At 48.9% G+C, this 26,432-nt stretch overlaps 1 protein-coding gene across 1 annotated transcript in view; it reads left to right on the top strand.

Annotated features, from left to right (window-relative positions):
• Window positions 1-14,037: 14,037 nt before the first annotated feature.
• Window positions 14,038-26,432, top strand: part of Sfrp1 (secreted frizzled-related protein 1) — a 38,958-nt gene continuing 26,563 nt past the window's right edge. The window contains exons 1-2 of the mRNA XM_005410533.2: window positions 14,038-14,659; window positions 19,232-19,309. Of these exons, the coding sequence (XP_005410590.1) occupies window positions 14,137-14,659; window positions 19,232-19,309 (601 nt within the window). The 5' untranslated portion in view covers window positions 14,038-14,136. The remainder of the gene's footprint in view (window positions 14,660-19,231; window positions 19,310-26,432) is intronic.

Here is a 26,432-nt window from a genome sequence, read left to right on the forward strand (position 1 = left end):
GTACTGTCTGCAGTGGTACCTGGACCAGGCACAGAGGCTCTATGGAGAAAGAGGATTGGTAATTTCATGTCAAGGCCCCTGGAAAAGTGCAGGCTGCATCGTAATCAGAACACAGGCTCCTGCCAGGGATTGCTTATTTCTGCCCTGGCCCTGTTAGCGTTTCAGGATCCTTGCAAGCGTGCTGGATCCTGCCTCTGGTCCAGGCACGCTTCTGGATGTCTGTACCACCAAGCTCCTGCCTCCCCTCTGACTGGATGACACCTGGCTCGCTGGTTTTTCCTGGGCAAGTGCTTCTCGCCTCTGCAGGGACTCAGATACTCTCCATGGCATCCAAGGCAGACTTCCCAATCGCTGATCTCTTCTGTCCTGGGTAGGGTCCAGCTCAAATGAGCATGTTTAGTGTGGCAAGTTCTCACAGGATGAATACCTACAGCCCGGAACAAGTGTCTGCCAAGTGTGCTCTTGGTATGACAGTTATATGACCTTCCAAGTCTCCTGTCTTGGCATGGCCACTGATAGGTGGATTCCCTTAGGCAATCTTTGTTCCCTTCTGAGGAGGGCCAGGAGGGTGGAGGGCCTGAGTAGATGGTGTTGGGGGGAGCCTGGGCGTTGGTGACCATTGCAACCTACTGGAAGCCCTCGAGCAAGCTATGTAAGTCTTTGAGCCTGTTTTGACCCCCAGTACCCCTGGCCCAGAAATGGAGCAGGTAGAAGAGGCACTGAGTCTCTCCTAAGGACCGTGGTTCACCGCACAGATGCTGGGGAGGCAGACAGAAGAGTAGATGGGGTGGTAAGAGGTGTAAGGAGCAGAAGGCAAGGGGTATGTGAATGGGCAAGGGAGCAAGTGAGACAAAGCAAGCTAGAGAGCGCAGATCAAGTATGAACCTTGCACATAGTAGGGGCTCATTAAATATTTGTTGATTGATCGTTGGCCTGAGAGTCCTTGCTCTTGTTTACTCCTGTGTGGTCTGGAAGAAAGATGGAGAATATGACTCCACACGCATCCCAGACTGGACAATAGGGGCAATTATCCAGAAAATGTGAGCCATCACTCACTCCCCCCACCAAGTCTTTTGCAATAATCACCTGACATTTCAAATGAAGTAGGATTTTTAAGAACCCATGTAATTGAGACTAATATCAGAGACTCACATTGTTCTTTCTGGCAGAGGGGATGCTGATGTGGTTCTATTAATCCATCTTTTCTTTAAAATTAATATTTGTACTTTTGCCTTTTGCAGAAGTGATATACAATTATTATAGAAATTTCAGAAAATGAAGAAAAGCAAAATGTAAATACCCAGAGATGATAAACTAAGTATACATAGTTCCACAATTTTTCTTTCATTCCTTCCCTTCTTCTTTTTTGCCTTTTGTCCTTCTTTTTCCAAAATTGAAATTATACATATCTATATATATACATGTATATATATATAGATATGTATATATATACATATATGTATATATATACAGAGGAGAGAGAGAGAGAGAGAGAGTTTGCTAAAAAAGTATATATCAGGAAAAGAAAAACTTGCATAAATATTTTAATAGTAAATTTATTGAGACGTCATGAGAGTAATACAAGTTACCTTTGGTAAAAAAGGTGCTCAAAGTGGTTGCCATTAGCTTCCAGACCTTTGTTAGTATGATGAATGACTGAAATGTGCATACAGTTTTTGGTGAACTCTATTTATGTATTTATATATTTGCAACCTAGAGTCTCCATATTACATTTATCCACTCATTCATTTGTGCCTCATCACTCAACAAGCTATTACTTGAGGGCTTATCTAGTGCCAGAGCAATATTTATGGGATGTGACAATGAAACTGATGAAAACAAAACACACAAAACATAGCACACATGCTTCCCAGGCTGGGCTTGAACTTACAGTCCTCCTGCTCAGCCTCCCAGGGTGTAGGGATTTTAGGCATGTGCCACCATGCTTGACTCGATACCACTTTTAACTCTTGAGTCTGAACTGGAAGGGCAGTGGTCTTTATAAAGATGCTCTGTTTTCAATGTCACATCTTCGGGTGCTTGAAATGACTTTCTCAGGATGCACAAACATCTAGTGAAATTATCATACCAGCAAGACTGGTGATGCAATGTCTGACAAGAAAAATGCAGGACTAGGATCATAGCTCAGGGTTAGAGTACTGTCTTAGCAGGTGCAAGGCATTGGATTTGATCTCCAGAACCATCACCAAGGAGGAGTGGTGGTAAAAGCTCACAGTCAAGTCTTGGGTCTTCCCTGGGGTGACCTGACCATGCTATGGCAGAGAAGAGAATGAGCCAGGGTAGACCAGCTCTCCGGAGGGAGCTGCCCAGCGTCGTCCACTCCTCATGGCCCACACCAGGCTCTCTTGTCTCTTGGGTTGACATCTGGGCTTGGACGACGAGCAGTTCCCATTGGAATGGCTCTAGCTTTGGTATCTGCTTTGCTGTGCTCACATTGATCTCTGGCAAAGGTCACATTGGTCACTGGCCTTTGCCCTGGGCTCATCAGGGGTCGAAGTTCTGTCTTTGTGGGGTGGTAGAGGAAGCTTGGTCAGAGATTAAAGGGACAGAGAGCCATGTGGCCTTGGCCTTTCCCATGCTAAGAACACAGATGCAGGGAAGTGAAGAGGGTACAAAGTGGTGCTCAGTCCCTCCAGCTGGAAAGTACTCTTGATTCGGTACTTCCTCGTGGCAGCAGGTGCTCAGAGCTGCCATCTTCATTGCACTTTCCCTCCCTGCAGCTGTGCTGGTTTCCCTGAGTAAAGTCTAAACAGCCATGCTTGTTGCGGGCCCATGCTGGCAGCAGGCCTCCGCTTACACTGGAAGTCTGCCCTCCTTACCTGGGCACTGCCGTGGCTCTGCCTGTGGATGTCTTGGGCGGCTGGTGCCACCCCCAAGGCTCTGTCCTGGCTTAGCCTGATGCCTTGGTGGCCACCAGCAAAATCCTCAGGAAGCCCAGAATAAGGATTTTGTCAGGCTGCTTTGCTCCACTGCAAAGGGACTAAAATCAGTTATTTGGCAAAAATAAGCTCACTTGCCACTATTGTTCATAAGGGGCAGAGCTGAATGGCTGGGGGACTAATGCATTCTATTATGCCCATAGTGGCCTCCGAGTGCTACCATGGGGAGGGGGGCATTCCTTAGCTTCCCTCCCCCAGTGATCTGCACTCCACATCTGGGTTTCTTCCCCCTCAGAATAGCCCCAGCACCCTGAGTGGGGAGAGGAGCATGGAGCAAGACTGAGAGCCTAGTGAGGGAGGCAGCTGCGGAGGCCTGGGCAGAGCAGGAGGAGGCCTGGGGCGGCTCGGGCCTTACCTGTACTCTGGCTCTTTAGGGCATAGTCACCAGTCATGGAATGTGGGTTTGCATCCCCTCTCCTCCCTTAGTGACTTGTTTCCTACGAGGAACATTCGTCCTCCACAAGACACAGGATTGGGGGACTTGTTTTGTGCAGTCTGCAGATGTGTGGTTCTGGGGTCACGTCCCTCCAGACTGGGAACAATAGGATGATGGACACGTGAACGGTCAGAGGGAGCAGACATGGAGACAAGTCTGCGCCTGCACATCTGTCGTGGGGCCTCCAGACACAAAGCCGGGCTGCGAGGATCTCTGTTCAGTTCCCCTGTGTCTGGGCCTTGTGCAGCTGGGGCTCCTTCAGGACCTCCCTCACCTGGGAGAGCTTGGCCAAGGGAGAAAGCAGGGTGTGGTCCATGGAAGCTTGGAAGCTTGGAAGCATGAGTTCCCTGGCCCTGGGGGCGCTGAGCTCACTCTTTAGCAAGCTTGCTCCAGAGCTCCTTTTCTGGACAGCAGCCCTGTCCCCACCCCCCACTTTGATCTACTGCAAAAGTATTTATCCTTTTCTTTTATCTTCCTCTTTCTCTTTTTTCTTTTCCTCTTTCTCCTTCTTCCTCTTCCTTTTTGTTCTTCAGTACTGGGGATTGAGCCCAAGGTCATTGCATGAAGACACATCCTTAGACCTTTTTTGTGGGGAGCAGGGGACAACCTCTCACTAAGTTACTAATCTGCTTAGACTGGGCTCAAACTTTTTGACCCTTCTGCCTCAGCCTCCTAGTTGCTGGGATTTCAGACATACACCACTATGTCTAGCCAACAAGGTATTAACTCTTTCTGATAATAGTTAGCCAGCTTTGGGGAAGACATGTCAGACATGCTTGTTTGAGAAATTTTGGATGAGGTAGGAAGATCGACGAAATGATTCAGGCTTGTGTGTGTGTGTGTGTGTATGTGTGTGTGTGTGTGTGTGTGTGTGTGAGAGAGAGAGAGAGAGAGAGAGAGAGAGAGAGAGAGAGAGAGTCTCCCATTCTCCATTTTGACAGAATTAACATCTCTACCTGTAAAGCCACGATGGGGTGGTAAGGTTCCTGGTGGGCTTGCTCTAGGGTCATGTCCCTCAGTGTCTGCTGGTTTCTCTGGGTGGTTGGAAGGTAGATGAATCTGCCAGGATGAAGCCCACTGACCTGACCAATTGCCACAGCTTTCCCTCGGAGAGACAAAATACCTGAACAGTCAGCGAAGAAAGACAAAAGGCCACTTTGGCTCATGGTTACAGAGGTTTCACTCCATAGCTGCCTGGCACTGTTGCCCTGAGTCTGTGCTCAGGCAGATCACATGGAGGGAGTGTGTGGGGTGCAAAGCTGCTCACCTCATGGCAGCCCAGAAGTGAAGACAGGGAGAAAGAAGAGGCAGGGGCTGGGATCCCATATCCCTTTCGAGGGCACACCCTCAAAGACCCAACTTCCTTCTCCTGGGCCTCATCTCCTCAAGGTTCGTACACTGTCCAGCAGTGGCAAGACCAAGCCTGAGCACATGGCTTTCAGGGGACACATCAAATCCCAACTGCCGGTGACATCTGCTTAGTCCTGCCCTCCCACTTCCACTGTCCTAAACCTCTGCTTGCCACATTGCTTCCCGCGTTAGCTTTGGTGTGTATCCTTCCTCCACACCTGCAGGCTTGAGGGGCTAGGGAAGACATCTTGTACATCTTCTCCTCCCCACACAGCTCTGCACAGGACCAGGAGCACAGTGTGCAGATCAGTACACACCTATGGACTCGCTGCTGGAGCCCAAGAGAACACCTCAGAGTGCCAGCCACAGACAAAGCTTATGACAGAGGGAAAGAGAGGATGGAATTAAGCTCCAAGCTGAAACCCCTGTTAATTGGAAATTTCTTTGGAGTGGAAATGGAAATAAAACCCCAAAGCTGGGAATCTGGATGAATTAAAACCTTGCAGGATGTAGGGCATTTCATCCTCTGAGAGAACATTTATTCTCCTGTCAAGATGACAATGATAATGGCAATAAAAGAAAGCATAAGTGATGGTGTGAGGATTATACAGCAATTTAGAGTGTAGCCAGTTATATATTTATAGGCCCAAATAGCTGGAAAATGCTTCACACCGGAGGAGTTAATGCAGAACTTGGAAACCACTCCAAGACTGAATGGCTCTATTTGGGAAATTGTTATTTATGGAGCTTTATGTTGTGTATTAAGCAATTCGGTGGTCTAGACTACAGTTAAAGATGAAGAACAAAAGGTTTTGATGGACAAATTATATTTTTCAGGGTGGGGGAATCTTCTTGCAACACTGTAAGCGTTAGGTAGACTTGGTAAAAGTTTGTGTAGTGACAGATACTAAATACAGTAGAATGTGAGACTGCTGGGAGATTGCAGCAGCCCCAGATACATAGCTGCATGTGCTCCTGCATGGAGAAGAGAGTGAGGCTCCAGGACCCCCAGGGGACTCTGTAAAGAGGAAGAGAGATGGTGTGGGATTGCATATTGCTGTGCCCGGTAACATTTAGAACCACAGTGTTACCCAGTGACCCGAGTGAAACAGAGGAAGATTTACAAACTTCCAAGCACATGGAAGAATTCCCCAAGATGATGTTTCTTAGTCTTAAATATGTTTAGGATTCACTTCAGAACCTCATTCAGATGGGAATTCTGATTGAGGTAGTCTGGGTATAGAGTGGTGAGAGTCTTTATCTGGAGCAAGGTCTCAGAGATACTGATGCTGCTGGTCTGAGAATCACACTTTGAGTAGCAAAGTCCTAATAGTGAATAAAAACTTTGGGTTTCCTGACCCAAAGAATGGGTTCTGACTATTGTGAGAGTCCCCAAATTAAAGACCTGTACCATTTAGGTTGGTTTTTCAGCAGCCTGAAAGAGAAATCTAAAATGATATTGGGATTAAATATTAGCCCACATGAGATTGTAAGTCTCACCTAGCAAGAATTTGGGGGTAGGCAGCTCAAGGATGGTTCAGTAATTCCTTATGACTTAGGCTGTTTCTATTTTTTTATTCCATTACCCTCGTGGGCTGGCATTTAAACTCATGCTTATGGCTCATGGTCGTAAGAGAGTTGTTATAACTCTTGGTATCACATCTGATTTCCAGGCAGGAAAAAGACAATAGATTCACATGCATGGCCTCTAAGGCTGTCTGTTTTAAAAGGCTTTTCCACTGACCAACTGTGATCACTTCTCACTGATCAGAGTTGGGTCATAAAACCAACCTCAAGAAAGTAGCCCTTTCTATGAGTGCAATATCTATGGTATATCTGCTACACAGCAGGCACTGGAAATACAAAGATAAAAAGGAATTTTTGCAAGGCCTTCACACACATGAGAAAGAAAAAGAGTGAAGAACAGGGCTCTGGCAATAGTGGAGGGTGAGAGTACACAGTCTGACTTCTCAGGCTTGAGAGGCAGTACTGCCTCGGGGTGGGGGGGACAGTGTAGGAGTTCAGGAGCCTGGAGTGACACCTCCGTCCTAGCTGTCCTGTGCTGGGTTCAGTGGGCATTCACCATCAGCCTGCAAAGGTAGCATTATCTGTATACAAAAGCTTTTATGGTTTAGATCTAAAATGTCTCCCCTCAAAAATCTCCTTTTAAGAGGTGGAGCCTGGTGGGAGAAGGCAGGTCCTTGGAATGTGACCCAGAGGGGGACAGTCTCATCTCCAGCTCCTCCCTTCCTTCTGTGCTTCCTGGTTGCCATGATATAAGCAGTTTTTCCCTGCCAGGCCCTTTCATGCTGTCTCCACCTTGGAGCACCTAACCGTGGACCGAACCCATAGAAACTGTGAACCAAAACTAACCTCCTGTAGCTTGCTAGTGTTAGTTGTGTCCCAGGGATAGGAAAGGGACTAATACACAGTCTGGTGCACTGGTACCCAAGGCTGTATTGGCTTCTAAATATGTTCATGATTATTCTTAGACTGTACAACTCTGAAAACTTCCAGATCATAGAGGACCATAGACCACTTGCCTCACATCCTAAACAGCCTCTCTGTCTGTCATGACTACACTGAGACCTCTCTCTACTGCTTCACTCCAAGAATGTCTCTCCTGGGCTGCCACATGTGAGCAGGTTGGCTACATAGGTTCACTGGCAGCTGCCCATACTAATCACTGTGCTTCCCTCGGCAGCCTGGGATGGACATGGGCATCATCCCTTGCCATCAGCCCCAGTCATCCACTCTAAGTCTTGCAGACCTGTACCACTCTTTCCGACCTCTCTCTTCCTTCCCAAGACCCACAGGGAGATGTGATGCACTTGCCTAAACTCATACCTCTCTTTCCTCCCCTCTTCAAACCATCTTTACCTTCTACCTGGCCTTCTGGAAGCACCTAGTAAATGAATTCATGATAAGATGTTACCAACTACCCCAAAATTTCAGGAATTGGAAATCTGATCCATTGCAAATTCGGTAGGATTTAGATTCCAAAAAGCTATGTTCTAGACCTGTTTGTCCCAGACCAGAGTACTCTAGTGGCTGAGCTGCTGGCAAAGGTCATACCATTCTGAACTCTCCTGTCTTCTTCTGCTCGATGGAAGCAGTAAGACTCTGTGCCAGTGCAGAGGCTTTCTGTGAGGCCCACATGTGATAGTGCACATAGTGGAATGTGGGCAAGACTATAGAAGGAACAGGCTACAGGGTAGAGTGCTCTGCCATAACCGGGTGAGTGATGAGGTGGGAACTGCAGGAGGAGGCTTCCCAGCACCACTGGCCCTTGGAGACCAGCCAGGAGGTCTCCTGGAGTGTGAAGGGTACTCTGCATTGCCTCCACCTCTTTACCAGCACCTCATTTATATCCAAGTTGCCCCCAGCTCCAATCTTTGAGGAAGGTAGTGGACTGTCTGGTGCGCCTGCCACCAACGGTTAGGTAAATAAGCACACGGCTCCTCAGAGAATCTGTCCAGCACTGGCTGCTGCTTACCCAACAGTACAGGCAGATTTATGGGTGTCTGTCACTGAGGCATATACCATCCAGCTTTCACTTCCTCAGGGTCACTGGGGGGAAGAAACTGTCTAAAGACCCAGGTCTCCTGCTTTGTGGCATCTAAGCAAAGCCTGGGGGCCTGAAATAGGAACCTTGCACCTGGGGTTGAGCCACAGAGCCCCCTCTATCTACTCCCACTCCCCACTCCTGCTGCAGTCAGCAGCTTCCAGAAACCACAGCTTTGTAGGTCTGAGCCCTTGTCTTTACATAGTCTTGTGCTGCGGGCTGTGGGAAGACTGTCCCAGGCAGGGTTTAGAGGGGCTGTCTCTCCTCCCTGAACTGATGCTGCACTAATGAACCCACCCACCCCCAATCTTCCTCTGAGCAACCTCCTGCATGCACGCCCCAGGGAGAGAGAGCAGGTCTTCGATGAAGCCTTGGACACAGGATTGGCTATGAGCTGGGAAAAGAGCCAATACGAGACCCTGTACTCTGCAGGCTTTGTATCAGCACTGATGACCATTCCCTAAGGATTCAGTTTTCTTTCCTGAAGCCAAAGAGAACTGTGAGAGTTATTCATCCTTAATTATTGCAGTAGTTCTGGGGAGACTCAGTGCAGACTCAGTGTGCAAGTGTAGTACCCAAAGAGCCTGGGTATTCCACACATTTACCTCTCTCTGCTTCATGTTTATTTACTCATCACCAGCTTGGAGGGCCTTCTGAGGCTTCAGTATAGGTCCAGCACTACAGAGGATACTGGGGCAGCAGGGATGGGCCAGACAAAATAAGGCAAGGTCCTGGCCCTCCAGAAGGCAACAGCCAAATAACACATACCTGGAAATCAGTAATTATGCATTTCCTGTCTGTAAGAGTGTGTGCTCAGGTGCTCTGGGCATAGGGAGAAGAGGGCTGTCAATGGACTAGGAGATGGGGAGGAAAATGATGAGCAGACAGGAAGTCAGCCGGGACTAAGCAGAGGCAACGCTACAAGAGGGAAGAGGTGGGTTTGCCAGTGAAACAAAAGATGCCTAGGAAAATTTGAATTCCAGATAAACAAGAGATATTTTGTAGTATAAAAAGGTCCCAAATATTGCATGAGATATACCTAGACTATAAATTATTCATTGCTTATCTGAAATGCAAATTATACTGGGCATTCTCTACTTCCATTTGCAAAGTCTGGGAACCCAGCCTGTAGGAGTAGGTGTGAAGGTCATGGAAGGCACTGCAAACTGAGACAAGAGCACTTGCGCATAGTGCCTGCAAACACAGGAGCAGGCAGAAGCAGGTGGGTTGGTGAGAAGAGAGGGATGGTTAGGGGGGCTGGAAGGGATGTAGGGGGACTTGGTAGATGTTTCCCCTACAGTTTGGGATTCATGAGTGTGAGGCTTTGGATTAGAGAAATAGACAATTTAATATTTCTTTATCTATTTAAAAAGTCATGTTAAAATTTGCCTTTCAGTTTTAGTTGCTCTCTTTCCGGAAGTACATAAACGTACAATTTGTGTATTTATACATAAATCATTATATCCATAGATGAATAAAAATTGCCAAGCCCAGTTTGACCAAGTGTCCCCTGCAGAGTGATATCATGTATTCTGAGAAAAAGACACAGGACTGGGACCACAGTGCTGTCACTGGCCACTGCTCATGGCCAAGGGAAGAAACTGCAGTTTCCCTCCACAGGACAGAGTGTCCTAGTGCATTGTCTCCCCTTGGTGGCTGGGTCCTAAAGAAGGGGAAGGGTCCAGCAGTTGAAGCTGGGACTCCTGGTGAGTGCCCATCAAGAATGATGCAGAGGGGATGCAGATGCCTGCAAGTGGCAGGGCTGGGAGTACTTTCTGATTCTTTAAGATTCTTCCCAGACATTTCAAAGCTCAATGGCATGTCCAGTGAGTCCTTAAAAGAGTTAGTATGTTGAGACTGCTTGCCTGAGAGATGGAAGGGAAAAAAGCTTGTCCAAGTAAGAATATTGCTAGACTTCACTATGTCTTGCATGAAATACATCTTAAACTTTTGGAACATAGCTGAAGGTCTAATTGTGAACCTCCTGTGACCTTAGACACTGACAATTCTCATCCTTCGTTTCAGCAGGGCTGCAGAACAGGCATTAGGAGTTTGGTTTTACAGGTGAGAATGCTAAGGTGAGTGGGGGGTGGGAGTGGGGGCACACTTCCTGGGGTCCCCCAGCCGGTGGGAGCAGAACCAAGGCCACATCTCATTGTTTCAACTCAACCAGAGCACTGTCTTTGGCCTTGTGCCAGACCTGCTGCCACCCGGCCCCAGGCAGGCATCCCTCTGTCCTGCTGTTGTCCTGACAGCTGATGGAACAGACGCTGAGGGTGTCTTGGGACAGAGTCCTAAAAATCACACATCACAGATTGAACAGAAGGCTCCTCCCAGCCTAGCCTTGAGCTTTCTGTGTGGAAAGAGGCTACTGGGCCCCTCAATGACACAGCCTGGCTTGACAGTGAGCTTTGTGCTGAAAAACACTGCCCTAACCCAGTGTTGTAAAGCAACAGGGTATTCACTTCTAGTTTTCAGGTATGGGTACCTGGTCATGTGGGAAAATCAGAACTGTTTTGAAATGAGAAACAAATTTAAAGCAGTATTTGCCCTGGCTCATTTCAACCATTCGATAAAGAGGGAGGAAAGAGCTGCAGGACCAGTTCTGATACAGGGAACCCTGGTTTCTGGGACCTGGGGTGAGTCAATGGCATGTTTAAAGAGCTTCAGTCCTCAAACTTTCCCCTGTGTATCCATGCATGCATGCGCATGTGTGCGCATACACACACGCACATACACATACACACATTAGAGAAAGGGTAAATGGATTTTTAAGTATAAAGGTTTGACAATGTAAAAAAGGACAAAAATACAGCACGTGCTGTCTTGGTTACTTTTCTCTGGTTGCTGAGACAAAATACTCCACACCCAAAGTTAAAGAGAGAAAGATTTACTTAGCCTACAGTTTGTTGAAGTTTCAGTCCATAATCAGCTGGCTCTAATGCAGGATGGCATGACACGGTGGTAACAGTTCACGATGGTGGAAAACAGCAAAAACAAGAGCATAAAAGGGAGAAGCAAGCCTCTTTTCCTCCCTTATAGTGTATGCAGGCTACCTTCTCTAGGGCCAGTGTAGCACTTATACCATCTCCTGTGCCCTCCTCTTGCACAAGCTGAAGATGCTTGCAAAGTGAGGATCTTGGCCCCTGCTGAGTCACTTAAATTTCTAATCTTCTCAAGTTGACACAATGAACAATATCTTAGAGGTGTGAGGGCATGTCCTTTACATGCTAGGAGGCTGAACTGCAGAGTTACTTAGTTAAGCTTCTAGACTTCTCAAGTTACACAGTGTATCTACCATTACAAGTGCCTCCTGTGTATGAGGTTCTTTCTGCTTAGTGCTGTGTCCATATGTGTACTGACCAGAAGCAACTCTGGAGTACCAGGTGTGATTCAAGGCTGTCAGTGGGACAGAGACCTAGAGTCCTTCTTTTCCTGCAGGGTGTTGCAAGGAGCCAGCCATTAACAGATTTAGAATTCAGGGTCTACTGATACTGACACAGGAGCAGAATGCCCTGGATCTGTGTCCCTGCCATAATCCTAGAGGCTCAGCAATGGAGTAGGAAGATCACTGGCAGTGAAGTACGGCCCCTGGGGGTTGGGGGTGATCAATGTCAATGTGAGGTGACCAGACACAGGCTAGGTCTTCCTCTGAATGGATTTGTGAGACTGACTCCCAACAGGGGACTTCAAGTGTTGGTGGAGATATAGTCATATGGACTAATTTCCAGAATTTTACTAAATCCTCCTACCATTTGGGAAAGTTGTGCAAATACAAGTCAGGGGTCAGCTAAGTTTGGATCCAGAAGCTAGAGAATGGTATCTACAAACACCAGTCCTTCCAAAGAGTGAGTTAGCACACACACTGGGCTTGGGACTGAGGGCCTGACCTGGGGAGGGAAAACAACCCCCTACCAAACAGCATTTCTCTCTAAATACCCCTTCAATGGAGACACACAGTTGCCTGGTCTCCTGTGGTCTATTCTCTGGGAGGAATGTCCTCGAGGCTCCTCCAGCTGAGCAGTATCAATTGTTTCCAGATTAACCCTTGGTGAACCAAAATGTTGCTCTATTCTCTGTCTCACTGCCACCACCCTGCCCCTCTGGCTTTGGGGTGGCTTTCGTGGGTCTAGAAAAGACAGAACTGTATCATCGGCCAAGTGAGTCTCTGGAGAGCTGCTCCTTGCCTGTGCAGTGGACTCACACCCTCCATGTGGGCATGACTGCTTTAAGGAAATAGCCTTGCTTCTTCAGAAACTAGTAGTTTTACTTGGAATCTCTCCATCTAGAAATTAGGCCTGCAGAGCCCGAAGCCAGCTTCCCCAGAGCTCTACAAACAAGGCACCTCGAGAGCTGAGATCCCAGGGGTGGTTCCATAGTGCTCACACATGTTTTTTTTTTTTTTTTTTTAAAGCATCTGTGCCTTCCCCCAACTCAAGCTTAGGGGCACAAACATGTGGAGCCCCAGTGCAGTATGAGCTCCTTGCAACATGTTGTCTGCAGGCTTGGGGTCATTTGTGGCCGTGTTCCCAGCTTGCAGAAGCTGGAAGCTCCTTCCCCAGGGAATGCTTGAAACACACAGTACAAAGAAAGCCCAGGAGGGAGGTGAAGAGAGGCAGTGGGTCTTCTGCTCCCAGGGCACAGATGAGACAGCTGAGCTGGTTCTGCCAATCCTGTCCCCTTGACTTCTGCCTTAGCGGGACCTTTGGTTTTGACTTGAGGTTCATTAACTGGGTCTGAAGATAGCATGTGTGCCTGAGCAATGGATTTAATATTTACATAAGCCATGCTGATAAGTGCACATGTGTTTTTAATGTTTTGGCTTTCTACATCACAAACATGTCAATGCATATAAATATGCATACACACACACACACACACACACACACACACACACACACACATGCTGTCCGCCAGACTGGGACTTGAGTTGGGACTTAAAAAACTATTTAGTAAAAATTTTTAAAGCCGTCCTCCCAAGCCTAACACCTTTCTGAGCAGTGTTTCCCATAGACCTGAACAACTTTCACCTCCTGCCTCCAGTGAGGGTGAAAGGCACCAGGTGGCTGTCACCCCGAAGAGATGTTGCATTTGAACACAGCACAGTCCCAAAGCCACCTCCCCTGTCTTTGCGGGGGCAGCAAGGGACTCGATAGCAGACAGCCCTCACTGCAGTCTTCCGTGAGCGGCAGTCTGTCTGTGTGTGGCCTCAGAGAAGAAAATTTTTGGAGCTTCACTGCTCATTTGAGCGTCGCTGCCTAAAATCAGAGAAGTGTAAAGCAGTCTTCATACTCTCAAGACTTCCTGCCGAGGACGCTCGCTCCTTCTCACATCGACCCACGCGGAACACAAGCATCCTCCTGTTCACCACCCCACTTCTACCAGCTCCCCTCTCTTTGCCCTTCCTTCCTTTCTCCTTCTCCTCTTACTCGCTTCTTTCTCGCCTTTGCTTGGAAGGGGTGTTGACCTGTGTCTACCTCTACGAGCCGAACCCCTTGCCAGGGAGGCGATTGGCTCCCTGCGCCGGTGACGGCGCGCAGCCGGGAGCTGATTGGCTGCGCGGGGAGACTCGCCCGGCCCCGCGAGGCGCCCTCGCCCGCCGAGTCCCGTTCGCTGCGCAGAGGTGTCGCACCCGCCGCACGCTGCGCCTCGGGGACACGGGACACCCTCTGGAACTCGGCGCTGTGCCCGCGGCCGACCAGGGCAGGCCCGGCCGGAGATCCGAGGAGCGCGAGGCCGCAGCCGGGCCGGGCTGGGCACGTCGTCTTTGTCCCGGAGCCTCCTGCAAGTCCGCGGCGGGACGCGCGCGCCCCGACGTCGCCGGCATGAGCAGCGGGCGTGGCGCGGGGGGCGCGCTGCTGGCCCTGGCCGCGGGGCTGCTGGCCGCGAGCTTGGCCAGCGAGTACGACTACGTGAGCTTCCAGTCGGACATCGGCGCGTACCAGAGCGGGCGCTTCTACACCAAGCCGCCGCAGTGCGTGGACATCCCGGCGGACCTGCGGCTGTGCCACAACGTGGGCTACAAGAGGATGGTGCTGCCCAACCTGCTGGAGCACGAGACCATGGCCGAAGTGAAGCAGCAGGCCAGCAGCTGGGTGCCCCTGCTCAACAAGAACTGCCACATGGGCACGCAGGTCTTCCTGTGCGCGCTCTTCGCGCCCGTGTGCCTCGACCGGCCCATCTACCCATGCCGCTGGCTCTGCGAGGCCGTGCGCGACTCCTGCGAGCCCGTCATGCAGTTCTTCGGCTTCTACTGGCCCGAGATGCTCAAGTGCGACAAGTTCCCCGAGGGAGACGTCTGCATCGCCATGAGCCCGCCCAATGCCACCGAAGCCTCGAAACCCCAAGGTAGGCGAGCCCCCGGCCCTACGCGGGCTCCCACGCGTGGCCGGACTCGCTCCCAGGCGCGCAGACCGACGCAGGCCGAGCGCAACTCCGGGTCGCGCGGCGCCTCTGCAGACCCGACCCTGCGGGGCTTGTTGGTCGGGAGCCACTGTTCTCTATCCTGTATCCCCTTTCTGTAGGAAAGCCGCGCCTTATATTACATGTCAGAGAACTCGCCTCCGTTTGGGTAGGGGACCTGCGCGTCCCGCGCCCAAGTTTTTAATTTTCCCAGACGCGGATGCTCCCGCAGGTAAAAAAACAAAAAACATAAAAACAAAAAACAAAAACCGCCAGTGTGCAAAGCTCAGCATGGCCGAGGCCAAGCCGACGCTAGGCGCGGCTTTATTTTCGTAAGGCCGGAGAGCAGCTTTTAGAAACTTTCTTTAGCTGCTCGAAACTGACCGAGAGAGGGGAAAGTTTAGACACGGTGGGGATTTCATCACCCTTTCCAGTAACAGCTCTGTGTAGGGAGCTTTGGAACTTCCTCGAATACCCGCTGCTTCTCTCATTCACACAAATCCTCAGGTAATTAGAAAGATAAAAATGTAATTAGCTCATTGTTGGTCCCCGCTGTGGGGAGTGGGCGCTGCAAATTGGGCTCTGCAAATTCCTAACCGCCCCCCGCCACCCGAGGGACCAGAGGTCCCTCTGGAATCTCCTACTCAAAGGGCAATTCTAGAGTGGCAGAAAAACACAGATCCCTGGAGACAAAAAACCAAGAGCACCCCAGCCTGGTGGCCCTATGTTCATGGGGAGGAATTCAGCCTGGAATCCCTTCAGAACAGACCTGGCCCTCCGAGATGGGCACAGGACAGAGACAGGGAGCTGTGCCCATGTGTGCTTAGCCAGGCGACCCGCAACCTGGGGGCTCGGCCAGCGGGGAGAACTGAGCTCATCTGCAAGTGCTCAGTGTCTTAACCTCTGCTACTGCTGTTAAAAGCGGAGCAACCTGTCACCACTTCCTGGAGTGAGGGTGGGACTAGCTGTGGAGAAAAGATGGCCTGAAGTTGGCACTGCTTCTCCTAGGAAGGGAGAAGGGCCCAGAGGCACAGGCACGGTGGGGCACGGGGATAGACACAGCCCCGGGTGGGTAGCGCGCACCCCTGTCTGTAGAGACCAGGCCTGGACACCTGTGCACTCAGGGTTAGCCTTCTGAGGGGCAGCACGTTGAAAGCACTCTGAGAAGGGACCCAAAGCAAAGCACTTTGTGTCCTGCTGGTATGGAATTGCAGTCTTCAGATTTCCGTCTCCCCTTCCTTAGCAGCTGGGGGTGAGTGGCTGTGCTTGGGAGGCTATGGCCAGCTCTTCTTGGGTTGAGTTCATTCCCAGTGACCTGTGATAGCCTCTTTCTGGGGCTTTTGGCTTTTGGTGGACAGAAGTAGAGACCTCTGGGGAGCAGCTTGTGGTGGGGTGGCTGAGGTCCCAGGGGAGATTGGAGGGACTGGACAGGGTGGTGCTGCTGTCCCTTGACTGCTCTCCTCTGGACCTGAGTTCAGGCCGTCCCCTGCCAAGACCAGTTCTGGTCCGAGAGAGGAAAGACGAGAGGGTCAGTCAGGAGTGGTCTTGGGAAGTGCACTCCTCTGTGATTTTGGATCCAGATTGTGTCCTGAAAGGGCACAGGTCCCTGCCCGGAACTGCAGCTCCTTCTGCGAGGGAGGCTCACGTGACATCCTTAACTACCTGGCTACTGGCAGCTGAGCCTGGAGGTGAGAGGTGGGGTGGGGGAGAAAGAGAGAGAGAGGGAGAGAGAGAGAGGGAGAGAGGGAGGAGGGGCCACTTGAGAGACTCAACACTTGCCCTCAAAGCCTCATGGCTGGGGACTCTGGAACAAGAACTAGTAGTACGCTTGAGTAACAGTGAATACAGCACCTGTGGACTGATCTTATATTCATTTACCTTTTATTCTTTTTATCTTTCAAATTAAAACTGAATTTTCAATGCAGTGTCACACCTTCCCATACTTTAGTTTCTGTTTACATACTTGGGCATGTAGAGTTTTGGGGGTACTGGCCAGCAACTTGTTATTAAGGATAAACTTGATAACGAGACAAGATCTGAAAGACGTTTTTCTCCCTATAGGCAGATGCCCAAGCCACATCAGCTTCTGTTATAGGACAGGCAATTGTTCTTTTTCCAGGAAAGTGATTTCTAAGTCTTGCACTCACATTAAACTTGTTAATTCCCAGACCAATAAATTGTTCCTCTTTCCTAACAGGTTTACTGATGTAGCACATTAGTTTAATGTTGTTGTTTAGGCATGATGTGCATTAAATCCACCCAGGTGTTTTAAAACAGTCAGAGTGTGGTGCTACAGCCTCAGCTTCCCCACTGTGCCTTCCTTAGACTCTTTCCTCGCCCATCTCTCAATCTGCTGTCCAGGGAAGACCTGCTGTGTGTGCATGTGTGCGTGTGTGTGTCTGTGTACATACATTAATTTTAGAAGCTCACTTAATTGTGATTCCAGTGTTAGGCTTTTTCTTCTAAAATATTAATAAACTACAAAACTTTGTCATTTTTGTTCATCTGCTTTCAACATTATTTTAAATACACCTTGAGACAGTGACTCAGCTCTGTTCTTCAGACTGGGTGGGCTGCTCCTGCTCAAGCAGCCCTAGGGGAGTGCTCCAAAGACACTTGAGGAGATGTAGATTAATATTGCATTACACATTCCTCTCCTTGCTCTGGTAATGCTGCTCCAGAGTCTGGCTGTAAGAAAAGTTGAGACAGGGAAAGCCATGTTGAGAAGATACACTGAGCTCCCCAAAGGGAGGTCTTTCTACTGAGAGTCCTTTAAGTCCAAATGTATAATCCAGGGGACTGGGGCAAGTGCCCTTGTGGGGTACAAAGCCTATGTATCGGGCTATGGTGAGCACGTGGAGGGGAGAGGGCCTTGGCCTTTCTGTTCTGTTGCCCTGACCTTGCTCCTTCTTGGGTTAATGTTATATATATAGAATTTTCCAATTGAGTAACTTCTACCTAAAAACATAAGTACGCATTAGAAACAACTATACAAGGAACGCCAAACAAAGCACAGTTCACTTTTGATCACACAGGGCTTCTTTTTCCTTTTTCTATCCCCATGGAATCAAGAACCATGATGGAAAATTCTGGGCAAGATTTTTCTTTGTAAGAAACATCACCTCCAGGATCCAGTCTCAAGTTCTGGGGGCAAAGCATATTTCCAACATTTGCCTCAAAGACAGTCAAGCCACCCTCTGCGTGGAGTGTGGTCTTTCTTGGGGGGATACAGTGGGCTTTGTTGATGGTGTGCAATGAGTCAGGGCTCCCTAGACCCCTCCCCTTCTCCATGGAGCGTGTTCTTGCTGCACTGAGAAACATCTGCCAGGCTGAGGACAGGTGGGAGGAGAGACTGTGTGCAGACTCAGGGGTGTGGCACCTGTGGGGCGAGCCACTGTGGCTGCAGGAATCATGCCCAGGTCAGGATTGCAGCTCTCTGCTGCTTCACCTTGAGGGGTTTTGCACATTTCAGGGTCAGAGCCATGAGGGCCCCATGGCATGCGAGGTGCTGCTGCAGAAGCCACTGGAGAGGGGCAGGCAAAGAGAAGGACAAGGAGCAGCCCTTTCCACTCCCCTTGCTTCAGCCTCAGGGGTCACTGTCCTATGCTTCTTAGCTTCAGCACAGCTCAGCTTGACCGTGTGGCAGCGGTGTGCAAGGTCCTTACAGTGTGCTGTGCCTTCCTAGATCCTCTGTGAACTGGGAGTTGTTTGCTAGGTGATGACAAAGAGGAGGAGAACAACAATCATAAGCCACTTCAGCCTTGCAGGCTTCACTGGGCGCTTCCCCCTGCCCTTCCAGCTCAGACACTGCTGGTCCTGGCCTCAGAGGTCTCCTGTCCTGGGGCCCAGCCCTCCCAGGGGCCTGCCTGCCCCATAGCCCTCCTCTTCAAAGGCTTCACAGTCCCTCATGAAAGACCCTCAGAGGGTGCTTCCCCAGCCAGCTTCCTCCTCCTTTTGGCGACTCCTGCCCTGCCTCCCCACCCCCACCCAGCTGCTTTACTTCTGGAGCTCCTCCTGCAGCAGCCAGGCCTATGGAGAGGAGAGGATGTCCAGAGCTCTGCAGCCAAGCTCCTAAGAGCTGGTCACCTGGCTGGGCTGTCTTCTTGGGAGTTTGCACATTGGAAGGGGGCAGGAATCAGAGGGGGGTATTTAAAGGATGGGGGAAAGGATCAGAAGCAAATGACTGAAATAGTCTTGTTTTGATTTATTAGCCAGATTTTTACAGGGTTTCCCAGCACCCCTTAAACCATGTTTCCCAGGACCCACCTGAACCTACCTTGGACAGCATTAGTCTAAATGTGTCACTTTCAGCATCTTTAGACCAAAATATTTAAAGAAATGATATGCCTATTTATGTCTTAGATCCTGGGTTCTACGGCCCTTCTTTTCAGATCTCAGGTCACCCTTCAGAAATTTCAGAAGACCTTATCTGCTGTCAGCCAGCTATCCACACTGATCTCCTCCTCAGGGGAACCCCTAATTTACAGCTTGTATTTTTTTCCCCCTTTCCCTTCCTAGGAACAACTGTGTGTCCTCCGTGTGACAACGAATTGAAATCTGAGGCCATTATTGAACATCTCTGTGCAAGCGAGTTTGGTAAGAAAGTGTTCCTGGCCACCTTTGGAGGGTTTGAAATCCCTGTCTCCTGCTGGCCGGTGTCCCCAGGGACAGAAAGTCTGTGGGTACATCTCCTTGGAACTTTACATTTTCCACCTCCATCTTCTCCTGAGGGCTGCCTGTCCCAGGCAGGTAGAAGACAGCTCAAACTGCTTCTGCCTTCTGCCTGAGGGGGTGTCACTGTACAGATTTGGGGTGTTTTCTCTGAGGCTGGAATGGGAACAGCCAGGGAGGAGCCAGAGGAGCTGCAGTGTTGAGGGGGAAGTCAGCCTCCCTCATCTGCTCCCTCTCTGCAGCCTGCAGCTCCAGCCGCTCTCCAGATACATGGATGACTCTTTCTAGATCCACCCCTAGGTGTCAGCACTACTCTACCCAGCATTTCAGTGGGTGACTATGGGGTGCTTTGCTAAGAGGGAGGAAATTTCAGAGCTTAGAGGATATAGTGGAGGCCCCTAGGCAGGTTCTCCAGACAATGCAAATTGACTTTCCTAGGAAGGTGTGCTTTCTCTCCCTACCCAAATCACTCTGGGTTGAGGTAGATTTCTGAACCAGCACTCTAGGGTCAAGGCTGAGCATGGCCTTGCTGAGATCATGTGACACTGTGCACCCACAGACACTGTACAGCAAGAGACCTTTCAGCCTGGGGCACCGCCATGGACTAAGAAGCCAATATGGGTAACACTCAGTCGATGGAAGGGCAGGCAGACTCGGCATGGATCCTGGCAGGTGTCCTCTATAATTCTACCGGAGTACATTTAGAAGGGCCACAAGAAGAGTGTGACTCAAACACAATCAGCAAAATGTACAGGAAAACGGTCTTTTCTTGGAGGTGCCACTGTCCTTCCCCGAGAATGAGGGAGGCAGGTAGGGACACCGGTTGTCGAAATAAAAACCACAAGAAAAAACAAACCCCAGGAACCCCCAGGGAAAGAACTGCACAAATTCGCCACGGGTAACTCGTACACAACAGAAGACACACGGAGCAACAACCCCCCACCACCCACACGGGCTCCGCCCCCAACTAGCACAGAGCTCGAGACACAGCAACACAACGCACAAGCAACCAAAAGAAAGGCTCAGCAACAGACAGAAAAACGCCCGGCACCTAACTCCAGCATTATCCCCCTAAAAATGCAGTAAGAAAACAAACCTCACCAACAAAAGCAAAAAAGTAGGAAAAACAAATCGTGCAGCATCAGCACAACCCCGCCCCCGCACACACAAGCACCGGCCAGAAAACCCACACAAAACCCTGAGAGAAGAAGGAACAGAAAAGGGAAGAGCAAGAAAAAGCCGCACCACACCAACCGCACCCAGAGAAAAGACACAAAAGGACAAGCCAGACACGACAGCACCGAAAACGCCACAAGAGTGGACGGTTCTCGTGGTTTTTATTTCGACAACCGGTGTCCCTACCTGCCTCCCTCATTCTCGGGGAAGGACAGTGGCACCTCCAAGAAAAGACCGTTTTCCTGTACATTTTGCTGATTGTGTTTGAGTCACACTCTTCTTGTGGCCCTTCTAAATGTACTCCGGTAGAATTATAGAGGACACCTGCCAGGATCCATGCCGAGTCTGCCTGCCCTTCCATCGACTGAGTGTTACCCATATTGGCTTCTTAGTCCATGGCGGTGCCCCAGGCTGAAAGGTCTCTTGCTGTACAGTGTCTGTGGGTGCACAGTGTCACATGATCTCAGCAGCAAGCTTTTCAACCACAAAGATGCACTTGGTTCCTTCCTAAAGGTACATTTAGGTGTAGGAAAAATAATGACATGCATAAACTCTCTGAGGCATCCTGATAGGACTTTTACTGTGTGGCAGGACAGGAAAAATTGGCTTAGTGGCAGCCAACATCCCAAAGGATTCTCAGAAAGGCTAGTGAAGGTGCTGCCACCCTCTTCAGATGTGGTAAATCATAATAATCACTTTTAGAAGTTGCTCCCCAACATTTCGTAAATCCATGGAATATAAGAGTATACTCTGAAATGTACGATGTTAGTAGATAGCTCTGTTTGTATGATTTCATCAGTGAAGAGTGATAGAAGCTCCGAGATTGAGCACAGAGGGGTAACTGGTGGGAGCTGTCCTCCCAAAGATCTCAAAATTCAGTATATTTGGTAATTTGTATGTATATGTCCTTACAGTCAGTATTTATGGCGTACAAGCCACTGTGCTAGACATCATAATCCAAAAATACCTACTTAGCCTAAATGACAATTTAAATTTTAGATTTTAAATATCTGGACCAATCACTGATCAATGATTTGCTAGAGAATCATGAAGCCTGATTGTAATGGGGCTGTGGGAACTCAAGGCCAAAGTTAAAAGTTGAAAAAGAGTGGATCCCCGTTTTTGTGCTCAGAATCTGTCTGAAATGCTGCAGCCCCAAATCATCACAGGTGTTTTTGCTGCTCTCTCAGGTGCTCACCAGAATTCTGGTACCCCAGACACAGGCTCTGGTTAAGCTGAGCACATGCCCTAGGCATGGTCTGAAGAGGCAAGTCTTGGGAGAGAATTGGATTGTGGCGAGGCTGACATTGTATAAAGCAGGCAAAGGTCCTTAGGATCCTGTGACCTCTCAGCTGTAGTGGATGCCCTTTCCCTGCTGCAGTAGGTGCCTGCTATACCGTCAGTAAGTCCCCAGTGTGCTGCTTATGGAGAGGAGGCTGGAAATAACTGATCAGGTTAATGAATCGGAGTGATTACCTGTTTGGAGTTGTGGTCCTTTAGCCTGAGGTGATATTCTTCTTGGGTTCGTAGAACTTCTGAGTTCATCTAGAACCTTCAAGGTCACCTTAGCAAGCCCTGTCTTCTGGTAAATAAGGAATCTGACTTTCCCAACTGGAGTTCTTCTACTCACAAGGTGGTGCACAGTTGGTGCTTTGTTATTGAGATGTTGATGTGTGCATTGCAAGTAGGGCAGATGCCAGACTTCTTTGATCAGGGTGAAGGAGAGACTCTGTTTTTGGTTTTTGTTTGTAATGTTCTTGTGAAACAATAAATAGGATCCCCACCTGCCCTTCGCAGGGGCTGAGCTTAGCTTTGCCCTTCTTAGCACCCTGGAGAATGCAGCCTTGTTGAGAAACTTGTTTCCTAGCTCATTTCATTTCACGTAAGTGAGGCAGTCAGCCACACTGATGGGATTCCGTTAGGAAACAAAGACATTTGACAATGTGAGCTGACGCACAGCAGAGAAAAGAAGGAATGTCTGACTCTGCACCCCAGGGATCAAACTTTGCGTTAAGTGGTCCTGACGTCCTGGTGGGAAGACATCAGGTTGCTGGAAGGCTTCTCTGAGCTCTGCAAACAAGCTCTGCATTTTCTGGGTCAGCACGCACACTCACCCTGCTGCCAAAGCATCCTTGGACTTCTGCAGCCTCTGTGGAGCTGGGCATGCTCAGCCCATTACCTTCTCCTCCAGCAATGCATTTATAACTCTCTCTGTCAGCTCTGCCTGGCCATTCGTCTCTCCACCCCTGCACTGTACCTCCTCAGTTCAGCACACATTTTTTTTCCCCAACAGGGAAAAACATCAGCAGAAAAGCCTGTGTGCTAATGCTCAGGAATGCAGCTGGATCAGCCTGGATCAAGCACCAGATGTGGGAAGCCAAAAGTTAGATGGCGCAGTCTCCAAATACAACATGGCAGCCAGTTTGCTTGCTGTGCTTCAGTCAGGATGCACTGCTCTGCTTTCTGTTTCCTGTGCTGTCTTTGCTAGATGACAACAGGGTACTCCTCTTGCCCTTTCAGCCACCCAGCTAGCATTTGCCAGCCTCCACGCTAATAATCTTACTGTTAACAACTCAGTGCCCCAGCCATCTTTCGTCAGGTCGGTTTGTTTCAGGGATCTGAGGATCTGACTTGTTATTGCTATGAGGTCGGTATCCCCAACTCTGGTCATTTTCTTGAGCTTTTTGTCCCCCATATCTGTGAACCCCTTTAAGTTTTTCTGCCAGAAGCTTGCATAGTGATATCTAGTACTTTTGTTAAAATAGTTCCAAGCTTCCTCTGTTCTCAGTCCTTGAGATTTTTTAGCTTGAGAATTCAGATGGCAACTTCCTTGGCCTCCCCTGTTCCCCATCCTTTTTATTTTCTGGCTGTGGAAAAAGACTTCTTTGCCCAGAAATTTTCCTTGCTTTCTGGAAGGATTTTTGTTTGTTTGTTTGTTTATGCATTTGCTTGTAAAGACAAAAAATTGTGCTTTGCAATGTTAAAATTAGCGAAATAAGAAAGAAGAAGAAAATCAGCTCTCATAGTTCGTGTTAAGAGTATTTTGTAAAAGAGATGTTTTCTGGGGTTCTTGGACTGCACCATCTGCTGTCTGACTCATGCACGCATCTTCTAAGGTGTCTTAGTTGAGAAGGACATGCATAAACTGCAAGGCAGTTTGCCGTCTTGCAGAAAGTAGACTTAACCTTCCAAACCAAACCTTGGGTTTCCTCCTGAAGATGAGGAAGACCAGCTGCCAGGACAGTAACTGCAGCATCTGTAAGCTGCTTGAGAGTAGAGCCTGTGCCTGGTGCTGTATTTTATCTACTGTAAGATGCCTGTTAATTGTGAGGTGCTCTGTTCATTTTGCACCACCAACAGAGAACACACCTTGTGCTAAGAGGTGAAGAAAATCCCAGTCCTCGAGTGGATAAAGTAAGGCCTGTTTGTACTCAGACAGTCCCTGGCATAGCATCTCATATATGGTTGGCAGAAAATAAAGGTTTGTTGCTGAATGTGTGAACGACAGAGGATGGTGAGGATCTGGACACTGGACTTCCTTGTTTATAAAGTAGAGTGCTTCTTTCCAAGCCAATGTGTGCAACATGTTTATTGAATTCAAGTAAAACTACATACCCTGTTTGGGGCAACTGTCTGTGTGCATATTTTAAAAAGAGCCCTAATATCCAGAAATCTAGTTTGGTCAAAGTAAAATTAAATAGACCTAATGCATTAATATTATCCCTTAGTTACTGCAGACTCATAAGGCCCTCAATCTCCCAAATAAGTGGGCAGTGAAGGCTTAAATAAATGAGTCAAGTGGTATGATTTTAGGGTTCTAGGAGGATCAAAACCCTGTAACAGAATTTGAGATTCTGTAGGGGCTGAGACAAAGATCTCTGGTCAGCCCATATTTATTTAGTTATCAAAACAAGGGAGGGGAATACTGAAGAAAGGCAGGAATCTGAGGACAGTTCAAGGACCTTGGAAGTCTGCTGAAGGGCTTCTGCAGGTAATACATTATGTTAATTTAGGAGAACTACATTATCTCTTGGAAGGTCTTTACCACTGCAGGAGTGAGATGCCTGCAGCTACAGTCTTTATCTAGTTAACTGAGGTTGGAGCCAGGTGTCCTTAGCTGTGGCTTTAGACAAGGGGCCTAGGCCTTGGACAGACTCACAAGTAAACATGAAAAGCCAATTGGTAAATTTAAATCCTGCTCAGAGCTGCTTCATAATGGTCTCCATCACTGACCCTGGAAAAGGAGCTGCTATCCTGAGGTAGGGTTGACAGGTTGAAAACTATTGGATTCTGTTGTCACTGAAGACCTTTAAAACACATGTGCATTCCTTGGCTTGGTAAATGTTTGGAGCAGGTTGTGATGGTGTTTGCTATGCCCGAAGACCTGAGAGAAGACCTTTCTCCAGTGCACTGCAGATGTAACTGGCTGATGGGACCGTTTCATTCTAAATCTTCTCCCTATGTTTAGGGGTAGGCAGTACAGTACAGAGGCCATGGTTGAACCAAAGGCTTTTGAAGCCTTCCGGTTTGTGGGATGTTTGTAAGGTCAGTTACTTGCTCATCCATGCTTCACACTGGAGCATTCCTATGCCAGTCCAAACCTGGGGCCCTGGTCCAAGGAATCAGGCCCCTGGGCAGTTGGAAGCGAGGCTGCACATGGAGAAACCATGAAGGAAACCTGTAAAGAACCATGTTTTCTCTCTGTGGAGCATATGGTACACCCTTCCTCCATGACTAATTTTCTCTTGGCTGCAACTGTGGCCAGAAGGTTCTTAGGTAGGCCCATTTCACTGAACATAGCTTACTTGCATAATTTTAAACCAGTGAAGTGTGAGGTATTAGAAGGGAAATGGACATCCATGACCCTCGGATGAGGCACTGCATCCACTGGAACTGAGTTCAGGCCTCTCTCTGCCTCCTCTGTCACTGCAGAGAGACAGTAGCTAATACCCAGGGGCAGATGAGATGAGATTGTGTCTGTGGGCTGAGCTCAGTAAACCTCATTTTGATGCTCTTTCAGGGATGGACATGAGGCAGGCAGTCCTCATTTATGGGTTCACCAGTATGGTGAAGGGATTTCGGAAGCATTTCTGTCTTCTATTTCCGAATGTTATTCAACCTGATTCTCTTTCCAGCCCTTCCTCCTCTTTGCATCATGCTAGAACGATCACTTTTCGTTCTTCCAAGACAGATTTAGGTCCAGGTGTGACTGGTTCTTCCTGACCAAGTCAGACAGACCGGCTGGCTGGCACACAGCTTCCTATTTGTGGTGAAGTCCAGTTTTGATGAGATTATTCCTTTGGACAGGCAGTTGCCAAACAGTGTGGTCTCGTCATCCTTTCAAGGGCCTTTCAAACTGCAATTTTGTGAATCTGGTTGTGAGTGGCCGTGACCCATTGCTTCTCCTCCTTTCCTCTCCCCTTCCCTTCCATCTTCTCTTCCCTTTCTTCCTAATTTCTTTTTTATTTTTTCTAATGTTTCTTTCTTTGGTTGTAGCAACATACCTAACATAAAATTGACCATCTTAGCCATGTGTATGTGTTCAGTTCAGCGCCATTCAGTACATATATGTTGTGGAGCAGTGATCATCACCCCTCTCTGGACTTCCATCATCCACAGGGAAAGTCTATACCCATTAAACAAGAACTCCCCACCCGTCTCCCCAGCTTCTGGCAGTCACCATGAGTTTAATTATCTAGGGAGCTCACAGGGATAAGATCATGTAGCATTTGTTCCTTTTCATTATGGAGAAGGGGAGCGAGGAGAAGGATTTGCTCCCAAGTTCATCATTATTTTCTGAAGCTTTTCTGATGGGGGGGCAGAGAAGGAGGGGTAAGAGACAAGCTGGAATAAGGGGCTGTCCACGCTCTGT

The sequence above is a fragment of the Chinchilla lanigera genome, unplaced genomic scaffold (assembly GCF_000276665.1).
Source record: "Chinchilla lanigera isolate Chin_1 unplaced genomic scaffold, ChiLan1.0 scaffold00135, whole genome shotgun sequence".
Taxonomy (NCBI): Eukaryota; Metazoa; Chordata; class Mammalia; order Rodentia; family Chinchillidae; genus Chinchilla; species Chinchilla lanigera.